The following is a 17,275-nucleotide window of genomic DNA, read 5'->3' on the forward strand; positions in this document are numbered from 1 at the left end:
GTCTGGGTTGACCGCTTCCCTTTCCATGGAGCGAGCAAAGGAGTCCAGAGTATTCCGTCAGTAGAGACAAAAATTGGTTTTGAAGACGCTAGCATTTGTTCATAAGGGGATTATCGTGTTGTCCCATCCGCGGATTGCCTCAACCGCGTTGACAAAAAGAAAACATTATTGGCAATCCTCACCGCTGGGACGACCAGCAATTGCCCCTAACACGCCTTGGTCATAGCCCAGCTAGTGAGAGAGGCGGTCAGGGCGGTACGCGGTCACTAGAAGCCCCCTGTTGTAAGTGTTGGAATCCACCCCGAAAGCGCAATCAAGAACCCATTCATCAAGGGTCTCGCTAACCTCTCGACTCGGCCCTCTTGGGAAAGAGGCGTGGGGGACAGGAGATGGATGTGCCCGTTGCTCTTGACCCCTATGAAGTCTACCGCGTAGGGTCGCGCGATGAAGTGGCTGACGTTGTCGAGGTGATCCACCATGACGCCTTCACGCTAGTGTTATGCCACCTCCCGGCCCGGAATTGGTGCTCCCCCGAGTCAATGAGGCGAGGCCTCGACGCGATCGAGGGCAAATGCTCGTAGAAAAAAGCACAAGAGAAAGTTGGTGTGGGCTCCCTGACCGATGCGCTTGAGAGTTGCCACCCGGATTTTTGAGATGGATGATCTGAGAACCAAGGGTTTGATTTGAAAAGAAGGCTTTTGGCCTAGTGAAAACATTGAGATTTTGGGTTCGGGAGCCTCTTTATGAATGAGGAAGGTTTTGTTGAAAAAGCACCCCATTTGCCCGGTAAAAATCGGTCTCTGTTTAACAATTTCAAAGGGAAAAACTTTGAATATCATTTAGAAGACTAAACTCTTAGAAAACAAATAAGGGAAAAGGTCATGGGAATGAATATATCACTTTGGCGTGCCCATGGTGCTTACTGTATAGTAGATAGCAAATGAATGATGTGCAAAAATGAAATGACAGTACAACAACAGTCTGCCTCAATTACAAACAATACCGCACGGTGTACCAAGATACCTCGCACGGTTTTCCCGTACACCACGCGATGTACCTTCTCACTGACAACCCGCTATTGTTACTTAGAACCTCGCACGGTATACCTGAACACATCGTACGTTGTTCCTTAAAACATCATACGGTGTAACTTCAAGCATATTTCAGAACAGCTACGTATTTTCAGGATAAAGCAAACCATTGATCCAAACAGCTTTCTTATTATTTTTACTGATTTTGTTTTTCATAAAACAGTTTGCAAACCCTTTTTGATGCACTTGATCATTGAGAATGATCATGAAAACCTCTTTTAGAAAATAAAAGACATGGTTTTTAGACAAAGCTTCATTCTGAAATGCACCTTCAATGTTCTCTCAGTAACATTAGCGTAGCCAATAGTGGATAGATGTGATCAAGACAAATAACACAAACGAATGATGAACAGCATAACACCGTATGTCGGATTCCACTAAATCGTGCGTGTATCACAACACCGCACGGTGTAGTGTTTCCAGTACAGTCACTGGTTTTTATTTTGTTTTACTTCTGAATATGGTTTTTAAGTCAATACTTAACACAAACAGGTTAAGTGTGACTGCAGAAAGCTCCCCTCAGGGCTAAGACTAGGCTTAGCCCAAGGAAACTTGCTTTTATACCTTCGGTTTTGAGCTTGGATGAGGATAAGTTTGGAGCTTCGGAGTGGTGGAGTTCCAAAGCTAGTAGTGTGCTGAGCTTTGGAGGGGAAGAAGAATAGGATTTTTGTAGAGAGAGAAAGAATGTCAAGAGAATGTCAGAGTAACTTTCTCAAGACATGGAGGGGTGCCTTTCATCTAAAATGAGGGGTGTATTTGTAGGCAAAAGCCAAGGAATATCAATGCAAATGGGGGAGGTGGCTTCTAGGCCGGCTAGAAGTTATATTCTCTGCTAAGCCATTTTTTAGTTATGGCTCCAACAAGTGTGGCCGACAACTTTATGAGCTAGTCAAAACTTTTCCTAGAAACACCGTGCGGTATACCTTAGGACCACATGTGGTGTAGTAAAATTTACTACACCATGCGGTTTAGTAAGTATCCTGTGCGGTATTCTAGGTCCAATTCTGGGCTTTGGCTAGCTTTTTGGGCTTTTCGGAGAATTTAAAGAACCTTCGAGGTCTGGATTGGGGTGTCTATAGTTGGTGTGGACTATGGAGAGCAGGTCATAGTGACCCATCGATCTTTCACTGTCCACGTGAACAAGGTCCAAATGCTCATAGAGGGAGCCTAGGAATAGAGGAGCCAAAAGGATTTCATCGCCCATGGCAAGGGGGACCGCAAGATGGAATAGAGAGGGACCTTCTGTGGGGCAACCCGGCAAGACGAAGTAAGATAAGAAGTAGGAATGGAAGGCGGGCAGGTAGAGACCCTGGTGGTATCCTGGGCCGGACTCTTCATTCCGATTTCCTCCCGCAGCTGCCTTCACTGGTTAGAAATCCTTGAAGAAGTGACGGAGCTAGCTAACTCAAGACACCTTTTTGGCAATCGAAGGGGTCTTCCGCTCGCCTTGTTCGAGAAACATGAGGCCCTTATGAGGGCCGCGACATCAGCACACACTTCGGCAGATAGATCGGAGAAAGAGAACACCAAGGAGGGGCCTCCTTCCACCCACGCCCACACGAAAGTATGGGTATCAACGCTCCAGTGCGATATGGTGTGCTCGAGGTTCGTGTTCGTCATTGGGTTGCGCAGAACATGTAAGGTCGCGCGACAGAGCAACGGCCTCTTAAAAATTTGTCCTCTCCAATTTCTTGTGATAAGCAACAACGTTGAGTACATCGTTCACCCACTCGGCCCAGACCGCAGGATGGGAGCAAGACACAGCATGGTGCAATTCTGAAAAAGGGGATGTCTCCATGCTCTATGCGTAAACGCACAATGGAGGAGGGAGCGATTGGGTCCGCATTCTCGAGTGGAGTCTCCGCGCCCCCAAACAGGAACCGCGGAGCATTAACTAATTTCCCCACTGGCTTGTAAGCAGCCACAGCCACCCAGAAGGGGTCTCGTATAGTCACCAGGTAAGGGGCCATGGGCCATTCCTCCGGAGGAGGAACTGGTTCTTCGACGATCTGCCCGCGAGTATCCTGCACCATCGTTATGTGCGTGAGAAGAGGCAAAGGAGGAAGAGATTTGGCCGCGGAGATGTGGCGTTGAAGGAAAGGAAAGAGGGAGAGAGAGCTTTGAGTACTAGAGAGAGAAAGCGAAAGTGTGAGTGGGAATAGAAAAATGGCTAAGGGTTCCTTTTATAGGAAGAAGGTTAATGCAATAATGAAACGGTGGAGCGTCAAAAGTCACCACTACGCACCAAACGTCGCCACTATTACTCAAACGGACGTGATGCCAAACGAAGGGACATATCGAGCCAGTTCATCACAAAAAGACATGATGGTTCGAAAGTGCACGCTACGGATGGCGCACACCTGCAGAGGTCTCTGTGGGCGCGCTGGGGGCATATGTATGCGTAATAAAATCATGCATCGTTGACCTAAGAAGACTTGTTGACCGGCCTACCACAGTCCGATATGTGGCAAAGACTTAAGGGGCAAAGGGTTGATCGATTGACCTGTTGACTTGGGAGAAGACTTGTTGATTGGGCAATCACAGGAGGACATGTGGCAGAAAGCCACGTGACGCAGGGACCCACGTGAGCTAGGCCACGCGGGAAGCACGCAAGGTCCCGCGGGTGGTTTAGCCGCGAAAGGAGAACGTTGTCACTAAATAACCCACAATAGCCATTGTGGTTGGGTTGCGGACCCTTGAGAGACAGAAGGAAAGAAGTTGTCCTTAGATTGTGAAAAGGTTCCCTTCTGGGTCAAAAGACAGGACCCAGAAGGACCCTAGAGACAAAACGATCGCCACTGGTCACGACCTTGCTCCAGCGGGAATAGGGGAGGATTTAGTGGCTTGGTGGCTTGGGAAGGAGGCCTCGTTGTGGGAGGGTGTGAGTCTGCGGAGCCATCCTATGAAGGAAGCCCATCCATGGGTTATCCCGTGGGGGATGCCCGTCTGTGACGACCCTCCCCCAACCTGAAGGTACAGAGGGGTCTGGATTTTATAAGAATTCCATCATGGGCCTGACCTAGGTCCAGGTGCCCTATAAATACCTATGACATTCCCCCTAATTTGACATAGCTGACTTTTCCTAGAGAGAGAAAGTTGGGAGTACTGAATTTGAGGAAGGAGAACATTCTTCTTCTGAGAAAAGGTGATCTCATCCGGTCTATTTAGGGAAAGTCAATCACTGCCTACCACAGAAAGACGAGGGACCTACTGCCTTTGTCTCTTCTGTCCTCCTGCTCCTTCCTTCACCCCACTAGATCACTTCTCTATTCCTTCCTCTAATCATCAACTAATCGCACCTCTCCAGCTCTCGTAAATCCACACGTAAGCACACCCTCGCGGTACCCCAACCTACAAATGGGTACTCATCGGAAGCCTGCCTCAATGTCATGCCTGGCATAACATTCTGCGCGAGCGTATTTATACACAGATATTTACCCATTCATTTTCAAATTGAGTCAATTGACCATCACGATCCCTCGTTGGCTTTGACAAGTAGTCTTTATGTCATTGGATTTGTTGAGGGATTCATCAAATATGATCTTTTTTCCTGACAATGACAATTAACAATAGTTGACCACTAACACAAGCCTTGATGACTTCTGTAGGGTGAGTTTTCTCCTTCAAAAGCGTTTGGATTCCAGAATTACTGCTATGATCTCTTTTCCATCAGTGTATGTATAAAACAGTAGTCTGTCTGTCTGTCGCTTATCCAAAAAAAAACAGTAGTCTGTCTATACTCGGTTTTTGAAGCTTCCGTATGTTTCATAATTTTGCTTGTGGTGTCTTCATCAGTATTTTCCAAAGACATGGTCGGACATTTGGACCGTGGACCTTGAAGATCTATCGCTCGTAATGCATAAGAGCAAATGGAATAGCAAATATCAAAAAGTTAGGTGATTAATATTCCTTTTTTTTGATAAGTGTGATTAATATTACAACTTTTTTTGCAACAGCAAATCCTTTACAACTTAATTTAAACATTTTCATGCTTTCGAATTCAAGCCAAACATTATTTTAGTTAAAACCCCAAATGAAATTGGAAACGGGGTTTCCCTTGCAACTACTTGCCACTGAGCAAATCACCATCCTTCATGCCACTCCTGTAGTTTTTGATAGGTATGTTTGATAAAGATGAACATTGTTCTTGTTTCCTTTTGTTTTGGTTGAATAATATACTCTGTAGACTTTTCATATGTAAACCGATAAAGACGAAGATTGTTCATGTTTCTCTTGCTTTTGCTTGAAACAAAGTTCTCATTTGTGTATGTAAACCGATAAAGACGAAGATTGTTCATGTTTCTCTTGCTTTTGCTTGAAACAAAGTTCTCATTTGTGTCAGTTTGTTTTATGGAAGCATGCTTGCGCGCAGCAGATGGTGAAAATCAGATTTTATTCACAACAATCATAGGAGCAAATGGTTTAGAGTCGGACCACAAATTAAACCTGTGAGTCCAATCTAGTTATGAGATTTTATGAATCTATGTAACTCATTTGAAGAATTTGATTGCGTTTAACTAGACTGCATATTATACACATGGAAAGAAAGTGCGTATTGGAAAATATCTCTATAGCATATGAGAAAGAATCATAGATGCAGAGCTTCTTATCTACATAATCTACGGAAACTTAATTCTTTCCTTGTCTTCTTTGCACAAATGCAACACCAAGCTAATCAACGTTCTTGGAGCAAGGTCATGTAGCACTTCAAGTGTGTTGTTATTGGTAAATACTCTGGGATCAATAACATTTGTGTTGGGTTTTTGGTACAAATTGACATGTCATGCATTGTGAGTAGCGTGGAGCATTGCTTCAAAAACACCTAATAACTCGCGTAGAAAATGAGTTTTTTTTTTTCTTCTTTTTCACGCAAATATCATGTATGATTGTCAAACAGACACCAAAGACATTTTACAACTAGGAGTACACATGCAAATGCAAATCTTAGAGACTTTCACCCGAATGTAACATGTCTTTGATTACTTGACAAATCCGATCGAGGACAGCAATACGCATAAATATGCAAATCTTAGATGCATCCAGCATCCTTTTAACCATTCCAGACATAAATTTTAATAAGCATCCTCCTTCATTACAAGCTATATCTTATCTTATTATACATTACGTCCTCCTGATAAAAGATTTATCCTTTTTGGAGAGTGAGAAAGCAAGAGGGTATTTTCATGGGGTGTAGCCACCATGATCACCACCTTCACCGCTCCCACTCCCTTCTCCATATCCGCTCCCATGTTCACCACCAGCACCATAGCCAGCTCCGCCCCCAGAACCGCCACCACCGCCATACCCACCTGCATGTCCTCCTCCTGCACCACCGCCAACACCCCCACCACTACCATATCCACTCCCTCCAGCTCCTCCCGCACCATAACCTGCTCCACCGCCGCCTCCGCTCCCACCGCCGCCGCCATAGCCGCCTCCGTGCTCTCCTCCAGCACCGTAACCACCACCACTGCCACCTCCTTCTCCATAACCACCTCCGTGGGCTCCACCTCCGCCATACCCAACACCAACACCACCACCGCCACCACTTCCTCCACCTCCACCACTGCCATATCCACCAACATGTTCTCCTCCAGCAGCATAGCCACTACCACCTCCTTCACCACCCCCACTTCCATATCCAGCACCATGCTCCCCTCCAGAACCATAGCCTCCTCCGCCACCACTCCCTCCGCCACCACCTGCACCGAACATAGCACCATGTTCTCCTCCAGCACCATAGCCACCACCACCACCGCTTCCACTTCCTCCGCCACCTCCATAGCCTACAGCTCCATAGCCACTGCCACCACCACCTCCAGAGCCGCCTCCATAGCCGGCACCACCGCCGCCTCCAGTGCCATGGCCTGCACCATAGCCACCCTCTCCAAGACCAAACAGGGATCTAGTCGCAGAACATACGACTAAACCTATGAGAACAAAGATAACAATGCTGAAAACTTTGTACTTAGCCATGGGAATGTGCTTAAATCCCACAACCATGACTCCAAAGTCAGAAATTCTTGGGTATTTATAAGCATTTGAAGGGGTCCTAAAGCACGTTAAGGGCTTAGAGTTGGTGAAGAAGCACATGCAAAGAGAAGTTGTGGAGTCCCCACAATGTGATCTAATGCTTAGACACTCCTCAATTATGCCCTCTCTTGTACCATTATATACCCACTGGTGTGTATTTGCTGTATCCCACATTTTTAGGCCAAACTTTTTATAAATGCTTTAAAATTCTTTCCCTACTAAGGTAACAATGTGATGGATATCAAGACTCATTCAAACTCTTTTCTTAACACTATGAATTAGCTTAAGTTGAACTATATACGTTGTTTCTTTTGCCTCAGTACCAAAATAAGGATGGTAATGTTATTTTCTTATATATACCATTGCTACTTAAATAAACCACAGTTTCAGTTGTACATCTTTCATTACATTGAGTAATACATAGCGTTGGGGTGCGGCTGTTGCCATTGCAAAGGCATCTCCACGCTAATCTGTAGCGGGGTTCCAATCCCAGTCCAGAGATCAGTGTGGGTTAATAAAAGTGTTCCCAATGTACTTATGATGAACACAATTAATCTGATTGCAGAAAAATTCAAAATGTTGTTCTTGCTCGAATAATGCTTGATAGTTTGACACTGAGAACAATCAAACCTAAAACATACTCCCTAATACCAACAGAAAGAAACAAATGGCTTAATTTCAATGCCAACCCATATGAAAATAAGCAACGGAAACTCCTTTTGAAACGTTTTACGAAAATCGTTTCAACTTATTCTTTCTTTCTAGGTGTGCAAAATCAAACAAAATCGGACAGCATCAAGGCCAATTAATGTTCACATTAGGAAATTTTTTTTTTTTGATCAGCCAAATTGAGATGCGCCAACCTTTTTCTTTCTTTCTAGGTGGGCAAAAAGAAACGGAGTCGGACAGCATCAAGGCCAATTACTGATCACATTTGGAATTATGATGGTCCACTTCTGAACGTGATAACGAGATGCCAAAGTCCATGATATTTCGTTTTGAACATTAGATCCCAATACACTATGTGGGTAGTAGTCCATCTCTCCATGTGATGTACTCATTATGGTATCTGTAGTGGTGCTGTCCAACAAAGCAGTGTTGCCATTACTTTGTACATATATAGGCATGCATAACCATACAGATAAGATATTGCCACCGATTTCCAGAGACTACAACTTTCTACCCAAGAAAGAAAAAGGAAAGTGAGGACTTTTGTAGCCCCTACTGTATGTATTCACTTTGCAAGAAGTGCCTAACCTATGGTCCTGTCCTTTGCTGCAGTCAATGACTTGAACTTGGAACCTGTACATTGTGATCAGTGTGTAAGGGCTTTCTTATAGAGAAACTAGGAAGATTCGGGAAAAAAGTGGAGAAAGAGAATGCTAGACAGCTATTTTCCATTTTAGGAGACTTCAACTTTTGATTTCGAAATAGCTGTAAGATCTAAGAATGTTGTAGGTTCTTAATATTGTTATGAACTTGGTAACTATCATAGAAACCAATAAAAAACATGGTAACACATTGATTGCCACAAAATGGAGACAAGTTTGAACCGCAATACAAAGCAATAAGAAGAGAATGAAAGTGTACCTGGAATAAAAGCATTGATGCTATCGATCAACCAAGGAGTTTACAAGTACGGAACTCTATAGAATCAGCAACTCAAACCGCTAAATTTTGCAATGTTGATGACTGTCCTGTTTATAAGCAAGGCTACGTCACCACAGTAACACAGTTACAATGGAGTAATGGATACTGTGACCTTAAGGTGCTAAAGACCTTTTAATTGAGCAGGTCTTTAGTAGTCAAGGTGGGTAAGAGACATTCCGCTATTAGACAGAAGGAAGGAAGTTTGATTTCACCATTCTCTAAATATGGTGATAGTAACGGAAATGCAAGAATTGTGAAGATGCTATTGTCAACACTATGAAAGCTTATCTGAAGTAGAATTGCAAAAAGTTTTATGTACTTGTAGAAACAAAATCAATTATCACACATTTCATTAAATTGATACCTCTATCACTGCTACTCTTCCTGCAATCGTCACCAGTAAACTTGCTAAAATTGAAAATCTGGTGACATATCTTTTATTTGTCCACAAAGATCAATTTTTCTCCTCCTCCTTTAACACAAGAAGGCCCTCTGACACTTTTTTGTGCAAGAGCTAGTTTCATCAGCATTCACCCATCCATAGACTTTACCAAAATTGAACTCTGAATTATAGTCAGAGACTTCTCAAACCCCATTGCCACTTTAAATGGTGCGTGGATAATCAAATGTCCATATGATTGCCGACAATGAAAAGAAACAAGAGAAACCACAAAATAAAATTCAATTTGGAATCGACCATATTTTTCTCTAAAAGGGATTGCAACGGCAGGTTGGCAACTGAGTTCGCAATACGTGGTTCTGTATAGATATTGCAGCAACTATTATCCGGACAATACCAAGGCCAGAGTTAAATAAATGGTAGGTAGTGTAAGATAACAAGGACCCATGGTCTATACGTCCTTAACTTGGGCCTTTTGCAATGCAAAATTTTGTTCTGCATAACTATTTTATAGAGCAAGAGCTAAACTCAAGGCTCCGAAGTATTTTGTTGAGACTTGACACAAATTGATCTAAGGTGAGGTTACAACTAATCCAGAGTCCCATGCAAAATTTGCTCTGCCAGAGCAAGTCTATAGAACAGTGGTGTACCGGTGCCACATTGACCCGATATATGGAAGGGGATTCACAACTCAGTCACTACCCTAATCAGAAAAGGTTAATTAAACAGACTAGTAACAAATGAAGATCCTACTTTATAATCCAATGTTATGAAAAAGAGTGAGCGGTGAGCCATGCAACAACATGGTGGGAGCAAGGGTATATTAGAAGTAAATTGCTTTATCATGTGCCATAACGGATCGCTTCACATATAAGGACCTAAAAGGGTCTTTCATAAGCAGAAATAGACGTATGTTAATGGCACCATAGGATACCAGCCTGATAATGTCAAATAAAGATTTCCCAGCATAGATGATGAATAAAACGAAATGTTTAACAAACACAAACTGCATTCACGGAATCAATCAAATTCAATATCCTAAAACAGTAAAGATTCAAACTTGAACTCATGGCCATTTAGTTTGGAGTTTGAAGTATTTTATTTGATCGGCCCGTATTAGCATAACATTGACCACTAAGATCAGGTTCGAAACCTTTCATTTTTGGCTCAGGAGCTTTGCTCTTGCTCACATATGCTGGTCCAAACACGTAAGTTATAAAAACGTTGACCAAACAAAATCCTATTCAAGTTTTATTTCTAAATAAGAGAAAAATGCAACCAATGCCAAAGAATTAACTATATTGAAAAAGTTGACATTAATAAATAGAAATCAATGTAAATTCACAATTATAAACAATAGCAATATTGATGACGCTTTTTTATTTTGGTAATGCATGTTTCCCACAGCCATTTCGCATGCTTACTAAGAAGAAGAAGATGACGACGAAACAAACAATCGAATTTCCTCAAGAAAACTCCTCTCCTTGGGCCTCTCATCCCTCCTCACATACTCCCTCGCCTTCTTCTCCGTATACTCCCCAAACCCCACCTTCCCATTCCTCCTCCACATCTCCTCCCCAAAACTCCGGTTCAAGTAATACGCCTCCGCCTCCACCACCGCTCCTCCTTCTCCGTCTTCTCTATCTTTGATGAGCCGAACCGGGAACCGCTCGTAGTGGCCGACGGTGACGCCTTCGAGCTCGTCGATTCGGGCCAGCCCGGGGTCCGAGACCCCGTAGAGTTCGCCGCGGATCGGGTGACGACCCGGCCCGGCCGGGAGGTTGAGGAGGAAGGGGACACCGTAGGGTCCACAGACGAGAGGTAGTTCGTCGAGGGTGCGGTACCTGCCGAGGTAGACCGCGTCGTTTGACGAGATGAGATGTTGCATGAGGTTGTGGTTGGCGAAGCCGCGCTTCAGAGTGCCGTAGGAGAAGATTAGGCTGCGTTTGGCTTCGGGTTTCACTGTTATTTCCATCGTCGTCTCTCCAGTTCCGCTTCCAACAAAACAACTAGAGAGAGCGAGTGCACAAGAAAGGATTGAGACTGAGCTCCCGTCCAGACAGTCCAGTGTTAACATCCCCCATCTAGTCCACGGCCATTTGTGGACTCTTTTCGAGACCAAAACAATGACAGAATTGTTCATATTTTAGAGCTCGTTTGACCATGACCATGTTAAATATTACGAGTTGATCGGATACTGTTTGATATCATTTTAAAATGCATTAAGTTTTAGATAATTGTGTCAAATGAGTGCAATTTTGTGTTTCATTTCGAAATCATACCAAACGGTATCTAATCTAACAGAATTTTTGATGTAATTAGTGAGCCCTAAAATGTGAACGATTTCAATTAGGGATTAATATTTCGGGCTCTTCTCAAACCCACAAATGGTCCAAACTGAACTAGACCGGAGGGGTAGCACTGGACGGGAGCTAAGTCCCACAAGAAATCGCCTGTACCAAGAAACCTATGTACTCATGTACTTTGGGTCGTTAGATAGTGTGAGAATTTTTTTTTATATTTTGTACAATTTTTATGCGATTCAACAGTCGAAAATTCCTCAATAATTATACAGAGTTACATAGGAATTTCGGTATTTGAGGGAGAGGCAAGGTTTTGAAAATCGTACCAGCTAGAGTACCAAGTTGTTGAGTTGGTAAAAAAAATTTTGTTAGTGGAAACCACATGGTAAAATGCGTTAAGTTTTTAGTGTTTTTTGTTAGTCAAAACGAGATGGTAAAATGCATTAAGTTTTTAGTGTTTTTTATTAATGAAAACGGGTACCGTCCGGTATTTGTTTGGGATCGTATGGTATTTACCAATATTGTTTGGTATTAGATGAATAAAATAAATTTAAAAGTAGTCCAGTACTGTCCGATACTAACCAGTACGGTACAGAATTCATAACCCTGAGGAGAGAGATCGTTTCAATTATAGTTGGCTGGGAATGGGCCGGTGAGAGCTTGTAAGTCTAGGAGGTGATCCAACAAAATTGAATGGATTATACCACCCCACAAAACCCATATGTACATGGGATAGGTACACATAGCAGTACACTCTATACATTGAGGTGTTTTAGCCTTCTATAATTGCCTTTAAGAAAAGGGCTTTTTACCTTTAGGTCCAGAAAATAAAAAGTACTACGTAATTCCTAGCAAGTCTCATTTAATTAATGAAACACTAAAATCCTATGAAAGTGCTTAAAACCCTAAACCCTAAAAGTGTCTAATCCCTAAGGCACCCAATGAAAGTGCCTAAACCGTAAGGTACCCTATAAAAATGCCTAAACCCCTAGGGTACCCTATGAAAGTGCAAACCGCTAAAACCATATAATAGGAAAGTGCACCCTAAAACCCTTATGAAAGTGCCTAAGACTAAACCCTGGGGCTCTATGCAAGTTCCTAAACCTAAACCCTAGGGTATCCTAAACCATAAAACCCGAAAGTACCCTAAAATGCTAGGAAACCCTAAAACCATAGTGTATCTTAAGATTTTAGGTCACCCAAGGGTACTAGGGTACCCTAAAACCCTAACATATCCTAAAACTCTAAGGTGACACTTCCATTAATGGGAAATGTATTTTTGTAAAAGTAGACTTAATGATAATTAAGTATTCCATCTATTCTTAATGAAAATTTGATGTCACTTTTCTGTACTTAGAGGTAAAAATCTGTTAAGAAAGTTAAAAGTACCAACTTCAACTACGGTCCATTGGGCTTGGGCCTTTAGTAAATTGCCTTTGAGGTTGTGTAGACACCACAATCTGGGCTTCCGAATAATCTTTAAGTTCTCCGATGATGAAATAAGGAAAAATATACTTTCGAGGCTTGGATTGTTGCTCATTTGTTACTCCTTCTCTAAACCTCAAGAAAATTCCTTTTCCAAACATGTAGGGTTGTTACTCCTTCTCTAAACCTCAAGAAAATACCTTTTCCAAACATGTAGGGTAGCCCCCGGTTCAATTGCAAAGAGAAAAATGCATTTTTGTAGTCAAAAATAACTTTTTCCATGACACACTGATGGTAAAATGGACATATATTTCAATGTATAAAACGTCTTTGAGTGAAATCAATTGGATTAGAAAGAGGACTTGACAAGCTTTCCAACGCTTCAAACCACGCCCAAATCCGAGTTCAGGAATATCCGGAGCGCCCCCGCGAAGTTTGATGTGCTATGTTGACACACAATACCACGCGGCGTTTGAAAGCGTCTCGCGGCATTTCAGAAACGCCACGCGGCATTTCAGAAAATTCCAAAAAAATCACTCCACCACACGAAATTTCAATATATAGCACGGCATTTCTCTTTATGTTGCGTGGCGTTTTGGGAAAAAGTTCTGACAGTTGCAGAAAGTTGTCGACCACGCTTGCAGGTGCAGAGAATAAATTTTATTCAGCCCAGAAGCTACCTCTCCTCTTTGTAGTGTTCATCTTTGGCTTTTTTGCCTATAAATACACCCCCCCCTCTAGTTAAGAAGTACCCTTCAACTCCAAATAAAGTTACTCTGCCATTTTCTAGACTCTCACTCTCTCTCTCTCTAAAAATACCCCCATTCTTCTTCTCCTCTTAAGTTCAATAAACTACTGACTTAGAAGGACCTACACCTCAAAGCATCCAAACAACCCCACATTCTTCAATCCCTATTCAAGCTTTTCAAATCCAAATCAACTTTCATTCCTCCATCTTCAAGTACATCCAAGCTTCGATCAAAAGATATAAACAAATTTCCTGGGCTAAACCACGTTTAGCTTTGAGGGGGAGCCGATCGAGGCCCTTCTCAGTCTTTCTATTCCGAGTTTGGGTCTCAAATGAGCTTTATATTCAAAAAGCACAAAAAAAAAAAAAATTCTATACCGGATACACTGCACCTTGCGGCATTTTACAACTCTGCACGGCGTAGTGTGTTACACCGTGCAGTATTTTATTTCTTGTACATATTTCTTCTTATGTTATTCTGTTTAGTTTGTTTACTGCTTTTTTGTGCGGATACATTCTAGAATCATGTTTCATCACTACAAGAAAAATGAAAATTAGTGACGAAAAAGTGGCGACGAAATTTAATTTTGTCACTAAATGAGTATATTTGGCGACGAAAAAATAAATTCGTCACTATTTTGATAACTTTCGTAACGAAATAATTTCGTCACTAATTATGCCTGTTTAGCGACGAAAAAAATATTTTCGTCACTAAAGGTACCCATTTGGCGATAAAATACATTTTTCGTCGCTGAAAGTTTAAAAAAGGTGACAAAATTATTTTTCGTCGCCAAAGATAATCATTTGGTGACAAAAAATATATTTCGTCGCCAAATTTGAGCAATTTAGTAACGAAATATTTTTTTCGTCACCAAATGCTTAACTTTGGTGACGAAAAATAATTTCGTCACCATTTTAACGCTTTCAGTGACAAAAAATATATTTCGTTGTCAAATGGGTACCTTTCGTGACGAAATTTATGAATTACGCTTTGTCACTAAATGTATTTCGGATATAACTCTTTACTAATATCTCCGATTGAGATAATTCAAATTGGGTTTGAACAATAACTCAATTGCCTACAACTTTCATGTTTATAAAAATTGCTAATTTTAATATTTAAAGGTCCAAAATTACATTCGAAATATATTTTCATGTTAAACATATGTGTTATATATTAGATATTTCAAATATTTACTGAAAAGTGTGTGTAGTGCAGTTGGTTGGAACTTGCGCGAAAAACTCAAAGGACTCGGGTTCGAAACCCAGCAGGAGCAAGAAAGATGGATTTTTTTTCCCATATGAAAACATCTTTTGCAAAGAAAAATTTCGTCACCGATTTCTTATATTAGTGACAAAAAATTTCGTCACCAATGTGACCCATCGGTGACGAATTTTTTTGTCGTCAAAAAGCACAATAAGTGAGGAAAAATTTTTTGTCACCAATTATTCACATTTTGATGACGAAATATTTCGTCATCAAAAGGCACTATAGGTGACGAAAAATAAATTTCGTCACCAGGTAGGAATCCTCGACAACCTTTAGTCGACAAATTTTTTTTCGTCACCTATATTATTTGTGACGAAAAACATGCAATTTGTGACGATTTTCATTCGTCACCCAATTGAATTTTTCTTGTAGTGCATGTTAAAAGTCATATTTTTGACTTTATTAAATCTTTCAACATTTCAAAAAGTTTTTAACATTATTTTACATGGTAACATGAACAAAATGGTCTCGTAATTCATTTTTCAGAGATTCAAAAAAGGGATAAAAAACTATTTTGCGGACCTATGTTTGTTTTGTCATGTAAAAGCGAACTGATTCTGGAAAGCATTGACAGGTACACCGCACGGTGGTTTAGTCACACCGTGTGATGTATTCGGTCCATCGCGCGGTATTCCATATGATATTGGCAGACTGCTGTAAAGTTGTTATTTCATTTTTTGTACATTGCTCATCCATTTCATACTATACAGTTCGCACCACAAGCACGTCAATGTGTTATGTTAAACCCCATGTCCCTTTCCCGTACGTGTTTTAATCAAAGTTAAGTTTTTCAAACGATATTAAATCCCCCATTAAAAATGTTTAGTAGAGACCGGTCTTTACCGGACGAGCGAGGTGCTTGTCAACAAAACCTTCCCCGTTCGCAAGTAACGTGGCTCCCGAACCCAAAGTCTCAATATTTTCGCTAGATCAAAAGTCTTTTTCTCTCAAACAAACTATCAGTTTCTCGGATCATCCATCTCAAAAATCAGAGTAGCGACTCTTTGATCGCGCCGGACTAGGGAGCCCACAGGCCGGTAGGGATCATGCTTGTTACTCATACGACATTTACTTTCCTTCTTCAAGTGTCCAGCCACTTTGGGGTAGCCCCGCCTGTGGTGATTACACAGACTTCCATTAGGGAGGTGCTCCCAAATCTTCAATTTTCTATTGTAGAGGTTGTGGATGCGCGCCCCATTGGGGCCTTTGGGGGTAATCTTCGTCCCATTTTCTCGTATTGTAGGACCTAACGATTGTGGTAAAAAGAAAAGACTGGAGAGGGTCTCCTTTTACTTGTTTGCTAGAGGGAAATAGTTGGATGTAAAACTCTCGGAGTAGTCATGGATCGATGAAGAATTACAGAGTGGATTCAATGACTTCAAATTTTGTTCCACTACTTTTTTTTTTATCAGCAATAATTAATTTCATTAACTCATAAACACGAAGTTTACAAAGATAATAGGAGCTTGGATACACCGGCCTGACCATCCAAGACCCTCTTCTTCAAACCACACGGAGGAATTGAAATAGGCCCAACAGGTTGAGCCTAAACCAAGATACACCCAATGGGACAAAGTCCACACCTAAAATAGGCTTAAAAGCCCAAATCAATACAATTCAGCACAAACAAAGGCCAAGCCCAGTCCAAAAACCGAGCCCAGCCCAAACACCACAACCTAACCCTAAACCCAACCAAGGACCAGCAGGAGAGAAATGCATTAGCACCTTCGTCTGGCGAGATCTAATCCTAGCAGGACCCCGGTGGTCCACCGAGACCAAAAGGAACTTTTATTTGTGAGCCCATTTAGAAGAAGTGAAAAAACAGGAGGAGGAAAAACCAAGGAAAATGAGAAAACTTTAATTAACATTGCTTCTTGCCAGTGGTGGATCTGGAAATCTCTTACAGATGAGTCACCTTTAGAGCATAAAGTTAATAAAAATTCTCGTAATCTTATATAACGACACCATGCATTCAGGAAAAAATTATATCGAGTACAAAAAATGTTAACCATTCTTTATAGAGCACAAAACTTTGAACTTAAACATACTAAAACATTAAAAAATATTTTGTATCTTAATATTTGTATTTGATGAATGTGTGGCATTATGGTATTGCTTCTATCTAGCAATCGCTGGGTGGAGTTCGACTCCCACTAGCTAAAAGAATTTTTTTAATTTCAACGTTTCAGCATCATCAAAATAAAAGAAAAACAGCACTAGACGTTGCGGGGTTTCGAACTGTCGAACATGCGAGTAGACAAGCAAGCCTTTCCCGCTGGTACAAGATGCCTCACACGTTGTATTTTCGGCAATTTTATATATTTACTTAAGTTTTTGGGTTAAAAAAAAATATCC

General features: G+C 41.6%; 2 protein-coding genes across 2 annotated transcripts; both read right to left on the reverse strand.

Moving 5' to 3' along the window:
• Nucleotides 1–6,043: 6,043 nt before the first annotated feature.
• Nucleotides 6,044–7,301, reverse strand: LOC131308460 (glycine-rich cell wall structural protein 1.8-like). Its single transcript, XM_058335397.1, has one exon. It carries the CDS (start codon nucleotides 7,296–7,298, stop codon nucleotides 6,273–6,275), a length of 1,026 nt encoding a protein of 341 aa, XP_058191380.1. The 5' UTR covers nucleotides 7,299–7,301; the 3' UTR covers nucleotides 6,044–6,272.
• A 3,168-nt stretch (nucleotides 7,302–10,469) lies between these two features.
• On the reverse strand, nucleotides 10,470–11,259 carry LOC131308316 (putative gamma-glutamylcyclotransferase At3g02910). The gene has a single exon (XM_058335226.1). The coding sequence runs from the start codon at nucleotides 11,249–11,251 to the stop codon at nucleotides 10,598–10,600; it is 654 nt and encodes a 217-aa protein (XP_058191209.1). The 5' UTR covers nucleotides 11,252–11,259; the 3' UTR covers nucleotides 10,470–10,597.
• Nucleotides 11,260–17,275: the final 6,016 nt, after the last annotated feature.

This window comes from Rhododendron vialii, chromosome 11a (assembly GCF_030253575.1).
Source record: "Rhododendron vialii isolate Sample 1 chromosome 11a, ASM3025357v1".
Lineage (NCBI taxonomy): Eukaryota > Viridiplantae > Streptophyta > Magnoliopsida > Ericales > Ericaceae > Rhododendron > Rhododendron vialii.